At 45.9% G+C, this 16774-nt stretch overlaps 1 protein-coding gene across 4 annotated transcripts in view; it reads left to right on the top strand.

Moving 5' to 3' along the window:
* RERE (arginine-glutamic acid dipeptide repeats) overlaps positions 1-16774 on the top strand; it is a 173415-nt gene that overhangs the window by 60889 nt on the left and 95752 nt on the right. For all 4 annotated transcript variants that reach the window (XM_088066413.1, XM_088066412.1, XM_088066414.1 and 1 more), the window contains exon 3: positions 5567-5637. In XM_088066413.1, the coding sequence (XP_087922539.1) occupies positions 5567-5637 (71 nt within the window). The remainder of the gene's footprint in view (positions 1-5566; positions 5638-16774) is intronic.

Genomic DNA, 16774 nt, shown 5'->3' with positions numbered 1-16774 from the left:
CGTGGTTGTAAAAGTCCCCTCATTTTTCACACTTCCACCACTGTTTTCAACTTTTCTATGTGTGTGAATAGTTGTGAGGAAAACTCAGCAATCTTTTTTTTTAGAAAATACTATCTTCAAAACTTTTGTTTCAATGGAAACAAATGCATTCTTTGCCCACTCCTCCTTCAGTAATTAAAAGAAAGAAAAACATTAGAGAGAAGGCCTGAATTAGTCTCAAAACACGTCAGGAGAGTTAAGAAAACGCATGAAAACATCTCAGGAGGGTTTTCTTTGAGGCTGAGGGAAGTGTGCAGAGTGGAGCAGCCTGCAGCTGGAGCTCTGTGCTGGGCACATCCCGGCCTGCACTGTCACTTGGGAGAAGGTTGGATTTTAGGGATCAGGTGAGCAAAACTGAGAGTGGAAAATAATTGAGGAGCCCAGCTCAGCCCCTGATGCACAGAGGTAACTTTTGTCCCTGCTGTCAATGCACACAGGAGCCAGACTGGGTTGAAAAAAGACATTTCCTGAGTTCCCCTTTCCTTCTAGCAGGGGAGGCACTGCTGTGTCCAGGGCAGCTGCTGGGGCCTGACAGATGGAGCCTTAAGTGCAGATCAAGGTTGAGCTGGCAAATGGATTCCTCTGGCTTTGTTTGGCTCTGGATAAATCGCAGAGAGCAGCTCAGAGGGGCTGGGGTGCCCAGGCCTGGGTGTGGGGCTCTGGGGATGTGGATTCACCATAATTTTTCCGTCCTGACCTCATCATTAGGCTTGAAAATGAAGAAGAAAGGTGCCACACAAGTGCTGAAACAAAATAAATACACTTGTGCTGCAGGCTCAGCTTCACAGCTGCTGCACTGATCTGTTCCCTAGGAAGGGCTTCTCAGAACTATTTACAAATAGGAAAATACCTTTCCTTTCAGAAGATGCTTGCTATTGTGAAATATGAAGGTCATTTTTCAGTGGGTGCTGGCAGGTGGCTCTCAGCTGGCAGGCAGCAGTGAGTGAGGCTCCCTCAGGAGTATCAGGGTCTGGGGCTGCACTGCTGGGAGCACAGCATCCTGTGCAAATCCTGCTCACTCAGGTGGCACATTGCATTTTCCTCTTCTGGACAGGTCTCTGCTCAGGGCTGCAGCTGATAGAAGGGGCTCTCTGATCAGGAAAGTGAAGTGTTGGGTCAGTAGGGAAATGGGAATGGCTCTCATTTTTCCACTTGAGGATACACAAATAAAGCCCATCCATGTGTTGATGAGGTGTTTGGGTGTGTTGCACTTTAATTATCAAAAGGGCAGCAAAGGGAGAGGAGTTAAGCAAGCACTTGGTGTTTGTGATGGGCTTGGGAACAGCAGAGTTTTCCCAGCTCTCTTGGTGTGCTTGAGACTGTTTAAAATAGATCAAGTAAGGTCATGTAGTGATGTGGTGAATTTTTGGTGCTGTTTGTCCTTTTGTCTCCCACATTGCCCATGAAGAGCTTTGGGAGGCGGGTGGCTGCAGGGGGATTTGTGAAATATCACTGGGAAGCGCTGGGGGCAAGTGTGGCACCTCCAGCAGAAGTTTCTGTGGCCCCAAAAGACCAGAAAAAGCCCGTTAGAAATGGCCTGTGTGCAGCAAAGCTTATCTGGTGCTAGAGGAGGAGCTTCAGACTAACTGGTTATTTAATTAATTTCTTTCATCAGCCTGGATTCTCATTCCCACCCCTCCTCCCTTTTCATGTGTTTAATTGAAAAAGCCACCTGCAAGGCAGGAGGAGCCCCTGGCACGAGGTAGGGGCTGAGCAGCCGCCCTGGCTTTGCTTGCAGCCTGGCATTTCTGGTGGCACAGAAATGTGTGAAATGGTGTTTGCTTTGTACCAGCTCTGTTAAGGAAGGATGTGTGAATGCACCTTCCAAGGGGAACCGTGCAGTGTTGTGGACATGCTTGAAAAGTGCAGGAAAATAATTGGTGTGGGAAATGTAGCTGGGGGCCTGAGCCGCAGAACAGTTGCTTTTATGAAATTGGGAACTGCAGAGTACAATTAGCTGTCATTAATTTTGTTGAATAGAAATATGTTCCATTTATTGTACAATCAGGAGCCAGGCTTGAATGAGTTTAAATAGATGAAATCTAAATTATACTGACAGTCCATTAAACAGCAGCAAAACCCCTTAAAGAAAATGGATTCACTATGATACCGGTTTATAATAAAATCATTTGCCAAATAAGAACTATAGTCCAGGCACTGGGAATACTCCTGTGAGCTTCAAATGAACACAGTAAATTGGTTGAACCATTTATTGCAGAGCAGGGCTGGAGCTCGTCGTTCCCTGACAAGGAGCCAGCAGCGTTGCTTGGAATCTGCTCAGCAGGAAGTGCCACTGGAAGATCAGACTGGCAATTTGTTTGTTGTCAGCCATATGGGGGAAGAGAGGCGAGTGCTGGGCTCCTACCTGTCACTGGGAATATTGCTGGAGTCCAGAGCACGTGTTTGGCATTCCCAGGGCCCTCCTCGCCGTGTTGCTGTGTTTGAGCCCCCGTGCCAAAGGTATTGCTGCTGCTGCTGCTGCAGCTTTGTCTCCATGCCTGACCTTTGTGTGCAAGGCTTTGGCAATTTTCCTGCGCTTGGAATGTGGGCAAGTTCAGATTTCAGCCTTTAGAACTCGCTGAATGCTGCAAACATTGATTCTGATCCTTTGGAAGGTGGTATCTCTGACTGCTGCTGCTCCCAATCTCATTTAACTGTTCTGGGGGGCTGGCATTTAACTTCTTTAACTTCTTTAACTTCCTTAACTTCACTTGTGGCACCTGAGCCACGGGGAGGGTCCTGGGCTTCCCCTGGATCTGGCAGGAGAAGGATCCAGGATCGCCTGCTCAGGCTTCCTCAGAGCTCTGGGACCACTGAGCCTCTTCATCTCAGGCACCAGGATGGAGGAACAGAAATATTCCATAATAATAATAATAATAATAATAATAATAATAATAATAATAATAAATATTCAGGACTGGAAATATCCTTCAGTTGCTGGCCCACAGCTCGAGTTTGGGGTTTGTACGTGTCTGTACTCACATGCAAGGCTGGTGGAAGCTGCTGGGGAGGGATTGTAGATGGCTCCTTCAGAAAGGCTTTCAAGGAATATCCTCCCTGTGGAAGTGCAGAGCTGCACAGAGAGCCTACAGCTTTGTTCCTGGGATGATGGAAGTGTTGACTCATTAGGTGAAACATGAAAGGGTTCTAATTGTGAAGATGGTTACTACAAATGCTGCGGCCTTTGAGCTGCTAAAGGTTCAGAAAATGGAGCTGGTTGGGCTGTTTTTCCAAGAGAATTTTTTATGTCCATGCATCGAAGCTCTAATTTTAAAAGCAGCTTTTAGTGTGGGAATATCAATGTAACCCTTCAGAACTAGGGCACATCTGGTGAATATCACAAGCCCAAAGGCAGAATGACTCTGTACCATGTGTCAGGGAAATGCTTCATCTCCAGTGGGACGTTTTACACGAAAGAGGGAAGTGAGCTCGTGGCTGCAGACAGGCAGGGAATCGCTGGCTGTGCAGGGCACTCAACATTTCCTCACTGTTTTGCAAGGGTTATGGAAAACCCTTTATATGTTTTATTTTTCGGTGTTTTTTTTGTTAATTTCATTTTCTTTCGGAGCTTTTGCTGCTTAGCTGGTGCTGAACTCTGTGATTTAACATCAACATCAGATGCTGAACTTGTCCCAGGTAGTGCTTGTGTTACCTGGGGGGAAAGCCAGAGGGGGAATTTGCAGCACACCCATTTCCCCATCCCTGCTGGCTTCAGCCTTGCTCTTGTTTCCTGGCAAATGGGGAACATGTGAGGACGGCTGGCCTTCAGTGAAAGAAATTAAATTACACTTGACTGAAGTTGTGTAAGCCTATGCAGAAGCTCTGTGCAGCCAGAGAGAGCTGAAATTGTTCCACAAGTGTGTGGTCAGTGGAAAAAAGGGTGCAGTGGCACATTCCAGTGTGCTGAGGGTGAGGAAGGGGCTATTCTGTAGCTTTCAGTGGCATAAATCTTATCTCTACAGGTTTGTTGCATATTAGAAAAATGCTAATGCAGTTTTCCTTTTCTTGGGTCCCCATGGAAGCTGTTTGGATTTCTGGTAAATGGAAGGAATTGCTCTTTATGGCGAGTTTTGAGTGGCTGATGCGTGTGCATCCGTAAATATTCTCCTTTTCTGGGGGGGCATCTTTTGAGTTTCTATCATCCACAGCATTGCTGTGCACCTGGATAAACTTGTTTTTCTTATCTGCCTGGCCTCTCTTGCTTTGGAGACTCGTAACTGGATGTCATTATTGTTTTAGGGCTTGGCAGGCAGCCAGCAGTGCCTCCCTCAAATGCAGCCCAGAGCCCGTCTTTATCCATGGGAGATGCCACATCCCCTCACTCTGTGCCAGCCATCTCACAGGGATGCTGGGCTGTTTGTTCTGCCTGCTGCCTGATAAAACTCTGCAAAATGAGGCTTGCACAGCCGAGATAGCGAGGGGGAAAAACCCAAAAAGATCTCGTGAGTTGTGGTGTTGTGTGTGTCTGAAACGGGGCAGCTTTCCACAGTGACCCCGAGGGCTCCTGCAGGGGAGCAGGATGGGAATGTTGGCTTCAGCTGCCATCCTGGACTGCTCCAAATGCTCTGATCAGCCCAGGAAATCGGGGAGAACCAGGGCTGGGGGAATACTTGGATGATTGCTGGAGCTTCCCAGTCAGCTGGATTGAACTGAACTCTGCTTTGAAATGTGTCTTGTAAAACTTGTTTTCTGTAGAAATCCAAAAACGCTCCTGGAAGATCTCTCCTGTGTTTTGAACAGCAGCTCCTTATCTGTGTGTGAGAGGGGACACCAGGACTGTCCTTTAAATATTTGCTTGGCTTTGGGGCTGGCATCTTTCTGTTTAGCAAGCTGTGTGAGTTTGCCGAGTTGCAAGGTCAGGATCATTAATCAGGCACTTCTCTCCCATCCGTGCCGTGTTTTCATTCCGAGGGCACTGCTTTTGTTGTAGTTATTGCCAAGACTGTTTTGAATACAACAGACCTTATGTTCCAGCAGCCTTGGAGAGCCCAGTTGTCAAAAGCAAACAAAAATAATTACTGTGTTTCTGTCTTGTCAAATGTAATTCGAGAAAGCGCAGGCCTTCCCTGAGGTAAATCTAATTTAAGTTTGCTGTGTTTCATCTGTGATTGGTTGCCTTGGTTTTCTTCACAATTAGAAGAGAAAATATGTTAGTGCTTGGTTCTTAATGGCAAGCTGACCATGAAAAATCTGATTACTTTCCTCTCTTATTTTGGTCTGGTTCATAGGCTGTGACCTGGTCATTGTTATTAACTCAGTCCAGAGTGGTCTTTAAATTCCTTTCTTTTTGTTTTCCTAGCAAAATGTCTATTCAAATCAAAGTTAATTTTTATGCAGTTAATTCCCTAATTTATCATCATAAATAGTTTCTATTTTCAGATCACACTCAGAATAAATTACACAATATGCAAATGAAATGGTGGTTCTTTCAAAGTTTGAGCTGTATTTGAATTTATCCTGTTTTTATGTTCTTTCTTGGAGGCACAGAAGTTAATGCCCATTATTCTAAAATCTTGTGTTTTTAAAGATTGCGTTTATATCGAAAGTCGCCGGCCGAACACGCCCTATTTCATCTGCAGCATTCAAGACTTCAAACTGGTAAGGAACATTTTCACATCTCCTCCTTCCCTGCCCCAGTCTCCAGAGGGGGGAATATTTCTTAGCCTGGATCCCTTCTGTGGCTCCTCCTGAGTGAATCTTTACCCTCTGAAACAGGAGCTGGTTTTTATTAAAGTCCAGCCCTGTCCTTGGTGCAGCCTCAGTTCACTGGGGGAGTTCAGTTTGTGATCCCTGTCGTGTTGAGCTGAGCAGAAACGTGAACTTTGAGTTGAGTGTTGTCAGGAAATTGTGGCTCAGGGGGTTAAACTTTTCCTGGGAAGTGAAATTTGCCTTCCCCAGCACAGCTCTGGGATGAGGGCTGGCTTGTGGCAGCCTCTGCATCACAGCTGACCATGCCAGACCAAGGTGGCCAGTTTAATCAGGAAAAATAGAAAATAACCTTTAAGAACCTGTTAGCACTTCATTCTTTACCAGGGAAAAGTGCAGGGCCTGAGCAAGAGCAAAGCAGAGCTGTGTTTGCCCCTGTCTGACCCCGCACTCTTCCCCCCTTGCTGCTGGGTCACAGGGGGGGCACAGGCGCTCCTTCAGCAGAGTTCTGTGAGCAGGAGCTTTGGGAACTTCTGGGAATCTGTTCCTGCTGCTCATTATTGCTTTATTGAAGTCCTGAGCACATAATAAACTCTCCTTATCAATGTATTGTCCACAGACATAGATCACCACAGGCTGTTGCTATCAGAATAATTCCTCCCTCCCTCCCTCCCTCCCTCCCTCCCTCCCTCCTTCCTTCCCTCCCTCCCTCCCTCCCTCCCTCCCTCCCTCCCTCCCTCCCTCCCTCCCTCCCTCCCTCCTTCCCTCCCTCCCTCCCTCCCTCCCTCCCTCCCTCCCTCCCTCCCTCCCTCCCCCCCTCCCCTCCCCCCTCCCCTCCCTCCCTCCCTCCCTCCTTCCCTCCCTCCCTCCCTCCCTCCCTCCCTCCCTCCCTTCCTCCCTCCCTCTCTTCCTCCCTCCCTTCCTCCCTCCCTCCCTCCCTCCCTCCCTCCCTTCCTCCCTCCCTCCCTCCCTCCCTCCCTCCCTCCCTCCCTCCCTCCCTCCCTCCCTTCCTTCCCTCCTTCCCTCCTTCCCTCCTTCCTTCCTTCCTTCCCTCCTCCAGTTATTCTGTGAGCTCCATGGCAGTATGGAGATTTGGCATGGGAGCTGCTGGCAATTGTGCATAATTTTTGACATGGAAACAGTGTCTCTGTTCTATGTTTCCTTTTGCCTGCTCAGAGTTCTTGAATTTCTCTGTTAATTTAATTTTTCTTACTGACATAATGCATAAAAGGAACTTGTATAAATGACAAAACCTAAAACCACTTGATGCTGATTATACCAGCAAAAAATAAATCCCCAGTGTGTGTGTGGCTGTTGATTTTCCTGTTGGGGGAAAGGGAGGATGAGCAGTGGAAAGGACACTTGGTTTCTCTTCCAGTGTGAGATACCAACAGGAAAGCAGCCTTGTTTTGCCTTCAGCTAAATATGTCAAGTGAAGCAGCAAAGTTAAAGTCAACAGCTTTGAAATGTCGCCTACTAATTAAATGCATTAGCATGTTGGTTGTCACAAAATAAAAGTTTTTGGCTGAGTGTGTGAGCCTTACCTTATGCTTCCCCTGGTTCTAGGTGCACTCTGGGTACAGGAATTGATGAGGGTGTTTTACTGATAAAAACAGGAACATAAACTGATACTTTCAAACAAAGGAGAGGGTGTTAAACGTGACACAGGCGATGCTGTGATGCACTCGTGCATCGTCCTGCAGGTGAGAGGTGCTGGGGGCTGTTCTGGGCTGGGACTAAAATACAGAGTTTAGATCTTCAAATGAACTGGGGCTTCATTTGCTGTTTCCAGTAAGATCTGAAATCACAGTGGGGTGATTTTATGTTTATTGCTGAACTAGGAACTGGTTCTGAGAAGTCTGGCAGTTTGTCTGGTTTGGCATTGTGGATCTCTGGAGTGCCTGAGGAGTGCCAGTGCTGCAGCAGCAGGTGTTAAATATCATTTCAGAGCAGCTTCGTGCTCCGTGCCTCAGCCTGGTGACTTGGAGAAAGCAGCACTTGTGGCTCAGCGCTCCTGGCAGGTGAAGTGCTGTTCTGTGATGCATCACTTCATCCCTCCATCACAGCTTTCTCTTGACATTAGGATGAATCAGTCCTATTAAAAATTATATGAGAGGAGCAGCTCTTTTCCTTTCCTGGAGAGCAGTTGCAAGTCCTCCTCATGAGGGAGCTTTGCTTGCTGCTGGTTTTCCTGGGAAATGTCTCTGTACCATCCTGCCCTTGCTGCTGTGTGGCCCCAGGTGAGGCAGAGGTTGGTCCTTTCCCCTGGGCTGTGCTTGCTGTGTTGGGATGAGCTGAGCAGGGCAGGCAGAGCACCAGAGGTGGTTCCCAAGCTCCAAGGGCTGCTGCAGGAGCTCTCTGGGTTTGTTTCCTCAGTCAAAAAAAGCAAATGATGCCTTAAGGGAGGCCACGTGAGGAGCTATTAAATTATTTGATCAGTCTAGTTTAACTGTGTTGAAAACAGCTGTGGATAACATTTTATCCTCTCGTTTTTACCATTTTTGTGGTCCCAGATCCCTCCAAGATTTCAGAGATACATGGAAATACCTTAGTGGAAATGAGAAGTGAAATATGATTGATGCCTTAGGGGCACTTGAGTTGTGTCCTTTGTGCTCTGCCACTGCTCCAGAACTTCCTGCAGGATCAATAACATCCCCCAAATCACTTCCACAAGGTGTCCATGGTCTCAGGGGTTTTGGGGAAGGAGCTGAAGGGCAGCAGCACTGAGGGTGTGACAGGAGAGCTGCTCTGCCCTGTGGGTTGAGAAATGCACTGGCTGATGCTGCAGCTGGAAGAGCACTTGGGAGAAGCTGGATTTGGGAGCGGCGTGAGGCTCCCAGAGCCTGCTGGGGTAAGCCCTGAGTGCTGGAGGGGAGCAGCAGCTCTGGGGGGACAGAGCTGGGTGATGTCCACGGGCAGAGGTTCCTGTGCATCCTGTCCTGCTCAGAGAAGGGACAGGGAAGGTGAGTGGTGCTGGGAGGGAGCAGCAGGTTCCCTGCTCTGGAAGGTTCAGCTGCCTGCCCCCGGCTCTGTGCCACCTCTGGGTTTGCTCCTCTGGAAAAGCTGGATGCCCTTGGGTCACTGTTCCTCCCCAGAGCAGCTCTGTTGGGAAGGGAGGAATCAAAGATGTAAAAAACAGAATAATGTTCCAATAACTCTCACACTGTTTTATTGGTTGTGATGGTTTGGGTTTTGTTTGGAATTTTGCAGAACTCTGAGGAGTTCTCTGGGAATGCACTGGTTTATTTTTGCCCTCCATCACTGCAGTGTTTGAGTGTTGGCTGTTAAAAGTGCAGCTGCTTTTTCTTCTCCTGGACAACGACGGGTGGCAGGTCAGGTGAGAAGGTGTGATATCCATAAATGCTTTTCTCTGTTTGCTTCACCAGTTTGAATTATTGAACTTAAAACATTTTAAAAGTGAAATTGCTGTTGTCTCTCAGAAGAGTAGGATATAGTTGTCTGTTTTTTAAAAAAGGCACTAGGTGATTTTTTGTCCTACTGATCGGGTTATTTTGTGATGTCTGTGTCTCAGAACATTTTATTAATCTCTTTTTGGTGCTAATTCATTTTCTTTGGATTAATGCTATCCTCTTTCAGGATTCAAGACCAGATTATTCTTAAGGACTTTGATTAGGAACAAACTGTGGTGAAGCAATGATTAAATCTGAGTTTGCTCTATTGCCTTACATGTTTTTATTGGTTATCAGCTCCTTCTCCTTCGTTGCTGATACTCAATATTTGTTCTCTGTCCTGAGCCAGTGCTTGGGTTCAAGTGGTCTCCTGGAAATCTGGAATATGCAAGGTCATGATTGGTTTTAAAGCAACTTTTCTAACCTTGTTTTTTCCTTGGGGGGCACCCCTTTCCCCAGTTTAACCCTGTGCTGTCCTGCTTGCAGTCCTAGTTACTTTGAAAAGGAAACAGCAGAATTTGGTAGGGAAGCTGGGAGTGGAGAAAGCCTGAAAAGGGGCAGAGCAGTTTGGTTTTAATGCTTTCCTGGCATTGCCTTTGAACAGCTTTAAGGAGGAAAGTGGTGTTTCACAGAATGGTAAAAGTGGGATCATTAACATGGGATTCAGGCTTTGCTTACTGTGGCTTTTTTTGTTCCAGAACAATCTTACAGCTTGGGGTTTAAATTACACAGGCAAGTCAATAAAATGGGAGCAGTTAATGCTTCGGTGCATTAAAAAAACATAAGTTTCTCTGATTATTTTTTTTCTGTGAGAAAACGTTGAGGTTGTTTACATCAGGAATTGTCTCCTGGATGTCAATCTGCTGCTTTTCCCTTCATTCTGCAATAGCACCGGTGCATTTTTAACAATGCAGTTGTTCCCACAGCAGCCTGCTGCTGTCAGAAATCCACATTTCCTATTCATCAGGAAGTTAGGGAAGCATACGTCTCGTTCATTTTAATTTGGCACGAGTCAAACATTTTAAAAATCTACAGGCTTGACGAAGTATTCCTTAAATACTCTTTGGTGCTACAAATACCTTGATCAAAGCACAGGCAGCAGAGCAGGGCTGACTGAGCCATGTTTTAGTTGGCAGAGGAGGGGAAGTGAACTGGGAATTGTCTGCAGCTCTGAAAAGAGGAGCTGGGAATCAAATGTTGCTTCACTCCCCCCCAGTGTTAATTTTTCCCGAATTGATCCAATCTTCACTCATTTCATGTCCTTCAGCCTGGCTGCAGTTGCTTATCCTGTTATTGTGGGCTCTGAGCTGCAGCCTGAGCTCTGCTAAGAATTAATCAAACCTGGCCAAAATCACTTTGATCTCCTGAGTTTCTGGCACAAGAACGGTATCTGGAATTTGTGGAGGAAATGGCAAAGGGTCTGCTCAGCCAGTCCTGTTTGTCATTCACACCCCAGCACTTTCTGCTGCTTCCTTCCACCCACCACCCCACTGCCCCCCAAAAGGAAACAAGTCCTTTTTTGTAAAATTCTCTTTTAATTGAAGAGTGCTGTGTTTTGGAAATGGAAATTCCCACTGAATTTCAGACCAGGCCATTTGAACAAATGGATTTGTATTTTCTTCAGGCTGAGGGTATGGCTTCAGAGCTAAAGGGGTTTTTTATTAAATAGAAATATTTAATGTGTTTCTTTTGTAGTTTACATTGATTGTAATACAAAGAATTATAAACAGTGAAATTTCCTTTTATCTCTTTGTTTGTGGTTAACAAGTCCTAAAATTCTGTCCATTATCTTAATTAAAATGTTGATTGTGATTACTTCTGGCTGATGAAAACACACAATTAAAACTTAGCTGGGTGACTCGTGTGAGGAAAAAGTCAATAAATGTGCAGAAATTCAGTTTCTGTGTGCACCCAGTGGGTTAAGGGACATTTTATAACCCTCCACCCCAAGGTGTACAAATTAATCTGCTTTAGGGAGAGCTCTGACACCCTGTGATGGGAAATCCAGCAGGAATATCCTTGTGGATCCATCAGAACCTCTGCAGAGAGCTCAGCCAGGGGAATTTTGTCCCAAGCTCTTGGGGTGTCCCTGGTGAAGCTGCCTCCTCAAAAGTGGTTGTGAGCAAAATAAAACCCTTCAGTGTTGGTTACAGGATTGTTTTATCCCAGTGAAAGTGTCTTCCTCACCTTAAATAGCCAGCTGTTGGCTTTAAATATATGATGCAACAGCGGTAATTACATTTCAGATAGGAATATATTAATTATGTAGTGCCTCTAAACCCATGCGTATCCAGCTTTGATTAAGGCTCAATTTAAATATCAAAAGTAGTGCAGAGCCATGTCTGTGGGAAAGGGCTTTATCTGCCTGCAGAGATCACACAGGGGGAAGCTGAGTGAGCTGGGGTGTTTGGGGAGAAGGGCACCAAGGGTCCTGAGCTGGTGCCAGGGTGGGTTGTGCTGCTTGGGAAACGCTCCTGGAGCCTGGCCCGGGAGTTGGGATGGATCTGCTGGAGCCCAGGCAGCTCCAGCTCAGCTCTGGGGGAGAGGAGAGGAGCACTGGGGCTCTGATCCGAGAGGCTGATCCGCATTTTCCTCTGGGACAGTGAGAGGAGTGAAGGGAGAGCAGAGCGGAGCGGGTGAGGATGAGGAGGGTGAGGATGAGGAGGGTGAGGAGCTGCTGAGCTGCCCCTTCACACACCCAGAGCTGCAGACCTGCCCTCTCTCTCCTTCCCTGCTGCGGGTTTCCAGTGGGATAAACGAGTCCAAATTGGCTTTTGAAGGTTTTCCTGTGCTCCAGAGGGACCCCGAGCCCGAGCAGCAGATGGATTTCAGCAGTGTTTGTGCTTTCTCATATCCTGCCTTAATTTGATGTCACATTTAAAATGCTAATGGCCACACTCCGAATCGGAGCATCAGAGGGAAACTTTACACCAGAAAAACGCTGAATTTGCCATACAAAAGGAAATGTTATTAATTGTGATGCAGTTGCCCTTTGTGCCTGTGTGTTTACTTGATTGAAGCATCTTGACTGTGGAGCTTTCTCCTTGAAGCCTGATTTGAATGGAGTATACAGCTGGATTGCCCCAGGGCCTTGTAACAATTTATAGTCTGGATGGAAAGGCAGAAGTGCATAAAAAGACAGTTGTGAAATGCTGCTAGTGCCCTGTAATAGAAAATCTGTGTATGATGACCTTGGCTGCGTGGGCCTCCGGGATCGCTTTGCTGTGATCCAGATGATTATAAAATGGAAAGTATTGCATCTCACCTGGAATAAAGGAGGGGAAAAATCAAAAGAAACCTGTTTTTCTAAATTATGCAGTTCATGCTTCCTCTCCTTTGCATTCCTCCTGCATCTGGCCTTGCATTTTAGCAAACATGTTAAATTTACATCTGTTATTCCCTGCACTGTTACAGGAGCTGGGGTTTGTGCATGCAGATATCTGGGTGAGGTTTCTGTAGCCACAAGCATTTATGTATTTAAAAGCCTCATTCTGTTTGCAGATGAATTGATGTTCTGTTCCTGAACTGCAGCTGAATTAATTTGTGGCAAATTTTTCCTGGCCAGTTCCGAGGCAGCGTGACCTTTCCTTTTTGGTGTGGAAAAAATGCTGATTAATACAGATTTTTTTTTTTCCTGCTTCTCCAGATTCATCTCTCCTTCTACAGCCAAGAAAAGGCAAAAAGGATTTTTCTTCTTCCTCCAAATCCCTGCTAAAGCTTTTCAAAGCGAGGTTGGACAGAGCTTGGAGGAAGCTGGAGCAGTGGCAGGGGTGGAGCTGGATGGGCTGGAAGGTCCTTCCCAGGCAAGGCAGGAGATTGCAGGGCTCTGGAATTGTGGCTCTGCCTCGGCTCAGTTTGCCATTAAGGGACAGAGCAGCCTTCTAATGAGAGCCAGATGAATGAGATGTTTGAAGGAACACTGAATTATTTAAAATAAAAAATTTAGCCTGCAAATGAGATTGGCTTTTATGTGTAATGTGCAGCAGATTGGAGTGCTGCTGTGGCTGCAGTGTGGGGTGGGCAGTGGCAGCAGTGATGGACAATCAGAGGTGACACTTTAAGGATGGTGTGGCAGGGGCTGCACCGTGATTAAATCCACTGATGCTGTCACTGAGGCGTGAGGCTGCAGATAACATCCTCTCCCGTGCTGAAAACAAGAATCAATACAAACTCCTTGACAGGGGCTAAATTATTAAATAGAGCCTTCCTTACAATGTTTCATTATCTGGGATTTACCTCAGCTGGTGATTTGTCAGCACAGGGAGATTTGCTGGGTGTTTTGTATTAAAATAATTCCAGATGCATATGAATCCATTTTGATAATTCCTCTCCTTTTTACAATGCTTCTCTGTGTATTTTTTTTTTTTCTTGGTTGCTATTACCCAGATGCCACTTTGAATTCTCACACAGATCCTAAGCTGTGCTGCACAGTGAGGTTTGGGCTTGTCACATCTGTGTAAAAATAAATTCTTTTTGTATGGCAGACTGTTCTCTAAGTGCTGCTTTCAGGCTGTTAAATTAGCAGGGGATTTGCAGTGTCTCTCAGGTGAGGCTCAGAATTGAGGGAAGAGCCATGAGGCTGCTCTGTGGATTTATGGGTACTGGAGTTTCACTGGACTCGGCTGAAATATAGAGCAACATTCTTTTTATTTTGTTGTACATCTTCTAAAGGAAGGCAGGAGCAGGAACCATCCATTCTCAGACAGCTAAACCAGCATATTTTGCATTCCCTAGGTGCTCAGGGCTGTGTGGAGATGCTGTGTTCAGACCTGGCTGAGATCTATAATTTCATCAGTGCCATAATTTTGTCAATTAACCAATGTTTAACATTTTAATGGGATTTTGGGGTTATTTTTCTGAGTAGCCTTGATAGTGTAATGCCCCAATGCAACTGAATTAATTCCTGCAGAGCTGCAATGTTATGTCACAATTACATCATGGTCTTTTGGAGAGGCAGAGTGTTCATATTTGGAGGTTTAAAGCAGATGGCAGCATTGTTCAGAGTGAGGATTAAACAGCTGGAAGTTAAAGCTATATGTGTGTTTTGTAGGGCTGGAATCCAGCTCTGCCTCCATTCCTTCCATATGGCCTGGATCCTATTGCAGTCCAGACCTTACAATGTAGGGGCTACAGAGAAAAACCCCAAACAAACATATAAAACACCAAAACAAAGAAAAAAAAAAAACCCAAACCTGCAGAATAATCCACACAGGGTTTTGTTTTGGTTTTTTTTTTCCTTTTAAATGTGATTGCCCTATTTGTTTTTGCCCCACTTGGCATCCAGCAGTTGGAATTTTCATGGCTGGTTTGTTGGCACAGGGGCATTGGAGGCTGTGGGGGATTATTCCCCCCCAGGAAAGGCTCCTGGGTTGTTATTTATGGTTTTGTTAAGCCCTTTGTCATGGCAGCGTGGTCTTCACCACCTTTAGCTTTTTATTTTACCTTTCTCCTGCCTTGTTTCCTCCCCCTTTACCCGAAATAAACCTGTTTCCTACACCTGTGCTGAGATAATTGAGTGCTAAATAAATCATTGTGTGCCAGCTGGAAAATATGGAGAAAAAAAATGTTATCTCTAGCTTTTAGAGAAAAAAAAGTACCAAATTGTACATTAGCTGGGTTTTATGTAGCAAGAGAAAATGGAGTTAGAATAAATTTAGCCATGTCCTCTGGTGTTGAATAGTGAGAGCATCTGTCATGTTTAATAATGCTTCTGACCTTTAGGATTATTGAAGTCGAAATTTTCTCTCTGGTCATTTGGGGGTACTTGAGCACTGTCAGATTTCTTGTGTCTCTGCTCAGCCTCCAAAGACACGTTGTTACGCTTCGTGAGCCACTGAAGATAATTCATTAAAGAAATTTGTTTTCCTGCTTTCGGAAGGGTTTCCTTGAGGAAAGCGAAATGTCGCTGCGGCCACTGAATCCCAGCGTGTGACCTGTCCCTCAGGGAAGTGCTTGGAATTGCTCTTTAAGGTGGGGGTGATGCTTTCCATGCTCTTGTGGCAGGCTCTGGGGGTGTGGGACCCCCTAAACCTCAGTTCAGGATCAGTGTCAGTGTGACCTGAGCAGAGCAGGTGAGGATTGACTGCAGGGGGAGCCTGGGCTTTGGCACCTCTGTGCCAGGAGGGGTTAATTTGTGTGAGATTATAAAATACTGGGAAAGGTCTCCAGGAGGCTGAGAGGGACAGAGGAGCTGGCACAGGAGGGGGAAAGCCTGTGGATGCTCTCTGAACACCTGTTCTGTGCCTGAGTGGCAGGAAAGGCAAAATCTCCTTTTTTTCAATACCTGTTCTGTGCCTGAGTGGCAGGAAAGGCAAAATCTCCTTTTTTTCAATACCTGTTCTGTGCCTGAGTGGCAGGAAAGGCAAAATCTCCTTTTTTTCAATACCTGTTCTGTGCCTGAGTGGCTGGAAAGGCAGAAAATCTCCCTTTTATTCAGCAGGGACTGATGGAGCCTCAGGAAAACGCTTCAAGTCAGCTCCACCTTGTGTCTGACAGAGCTTCAGATGCTCTCAGGCTGGGTTTTGTCCCCTGCAGGACCTGGTGTCACCTCCCAGGCCAGCACTCGCAGCCAGGGATGTGATGGATCTGCATTTTTGACACTGCAGTCACTGAACACGAATCCATGGAGAATTTGGAGTTGTAATTTTGATGAAAGTGATTGATTTTTAAAGCAGCATTGGTTCGTTTTGGGCCATTAGAGGGTATTTGAAAGGAAGAGAACTCTTTAATTAAATTAGTAGCACGAAAGCATCCTGCTCTGCTTTCTGAGCAGAACTTCTGGGGGATTTTCAATCATATTCCCTTCACTTGTTTGTTGGCACATTTTAAGGTTAAAAGTGATGCAAAATTATTAAAACTTACAAACTCGTGCTGGGCAACTCTTAAACTTCAAATAAAGTTTTTCTTTTGGGAAAACACCCAAGTTACATTGTTGTGTAAAGCAATTCTTGTCCATCCCCCTGGATGTGATATTAATATACCCCATGGAAGGAATGCTGTGTAAACAACAAAGTGCTTCCCTTTTATTTGTAAAACATCATTTTTAGACTACAAACACGTCTAAAAGGTTCAGTTTATAGAGAGAATCAAATAAGTAAGATAAAAGAATATATATGTTTCACTGCTGTGGAATAGAAAGACATAATTTATGCTCTGTGTCTCCCGTCGTTGCGATTAGTGACCTGAGGCTGTTGAACTTCCTCTTTATGGATTGGGAAAATGCTGTGACAGTTTTCAAGGGAATTGCTCTCTTTGAGTTTAAAGAGATGAAAATGGGTCTGCTAACAAGGACCAGCTTCAGTGTGTGCTTTCATATTCCTCGTGTTTTAAAAATAAAAAAAAGGCAGAGGAAGAAAAGGCAATTGGGTGCTTTGATACGTGTGAACCGCAGGACCCTGCGAGGCAGAAGCTGCAGAATGTGGAATATCAGACAGGGCTGCAGGGAATCTGCAGGAAGGTGTTCCCTGGGATGCTTTTTGCAGTGTCTGTGCCTGAGGAGGTTGACAAAGGTGTTTTCCAAGAGGGGAGCTGCCATTTGGTGCCAGATTTCCTGTTCTGAGGTGTTGTGGTGCTTCCTTCCCCTGTTGGTGTTCCAGGACAGCTCCCAGAGCCAGGAGTTCCCTCTCCCTGGGCTGGGCTCTGGGTGATGATCACCAGCCTGGATGTAGAGCTCCCCTCCC

The sequence above is a fragment of the Pseudopodoces humilis genome, chromosome 24, assembly GCF_049639895.1.
Source record: "Pseudopodoces humilis isolate 2021_Gansu_Grassland_sample_001 chromosome 24, ASM4963989v1, whole genome shotgun sequence".
NCBI lineage: Eukaryota > Metazoa > Chordata > Aves > Passeriformes > Paridae > Pseudopodoces > Pseudopodoces humilis.
This window is presented reverse-complemented; position numbering and strand designations above follow the sequence as displayed.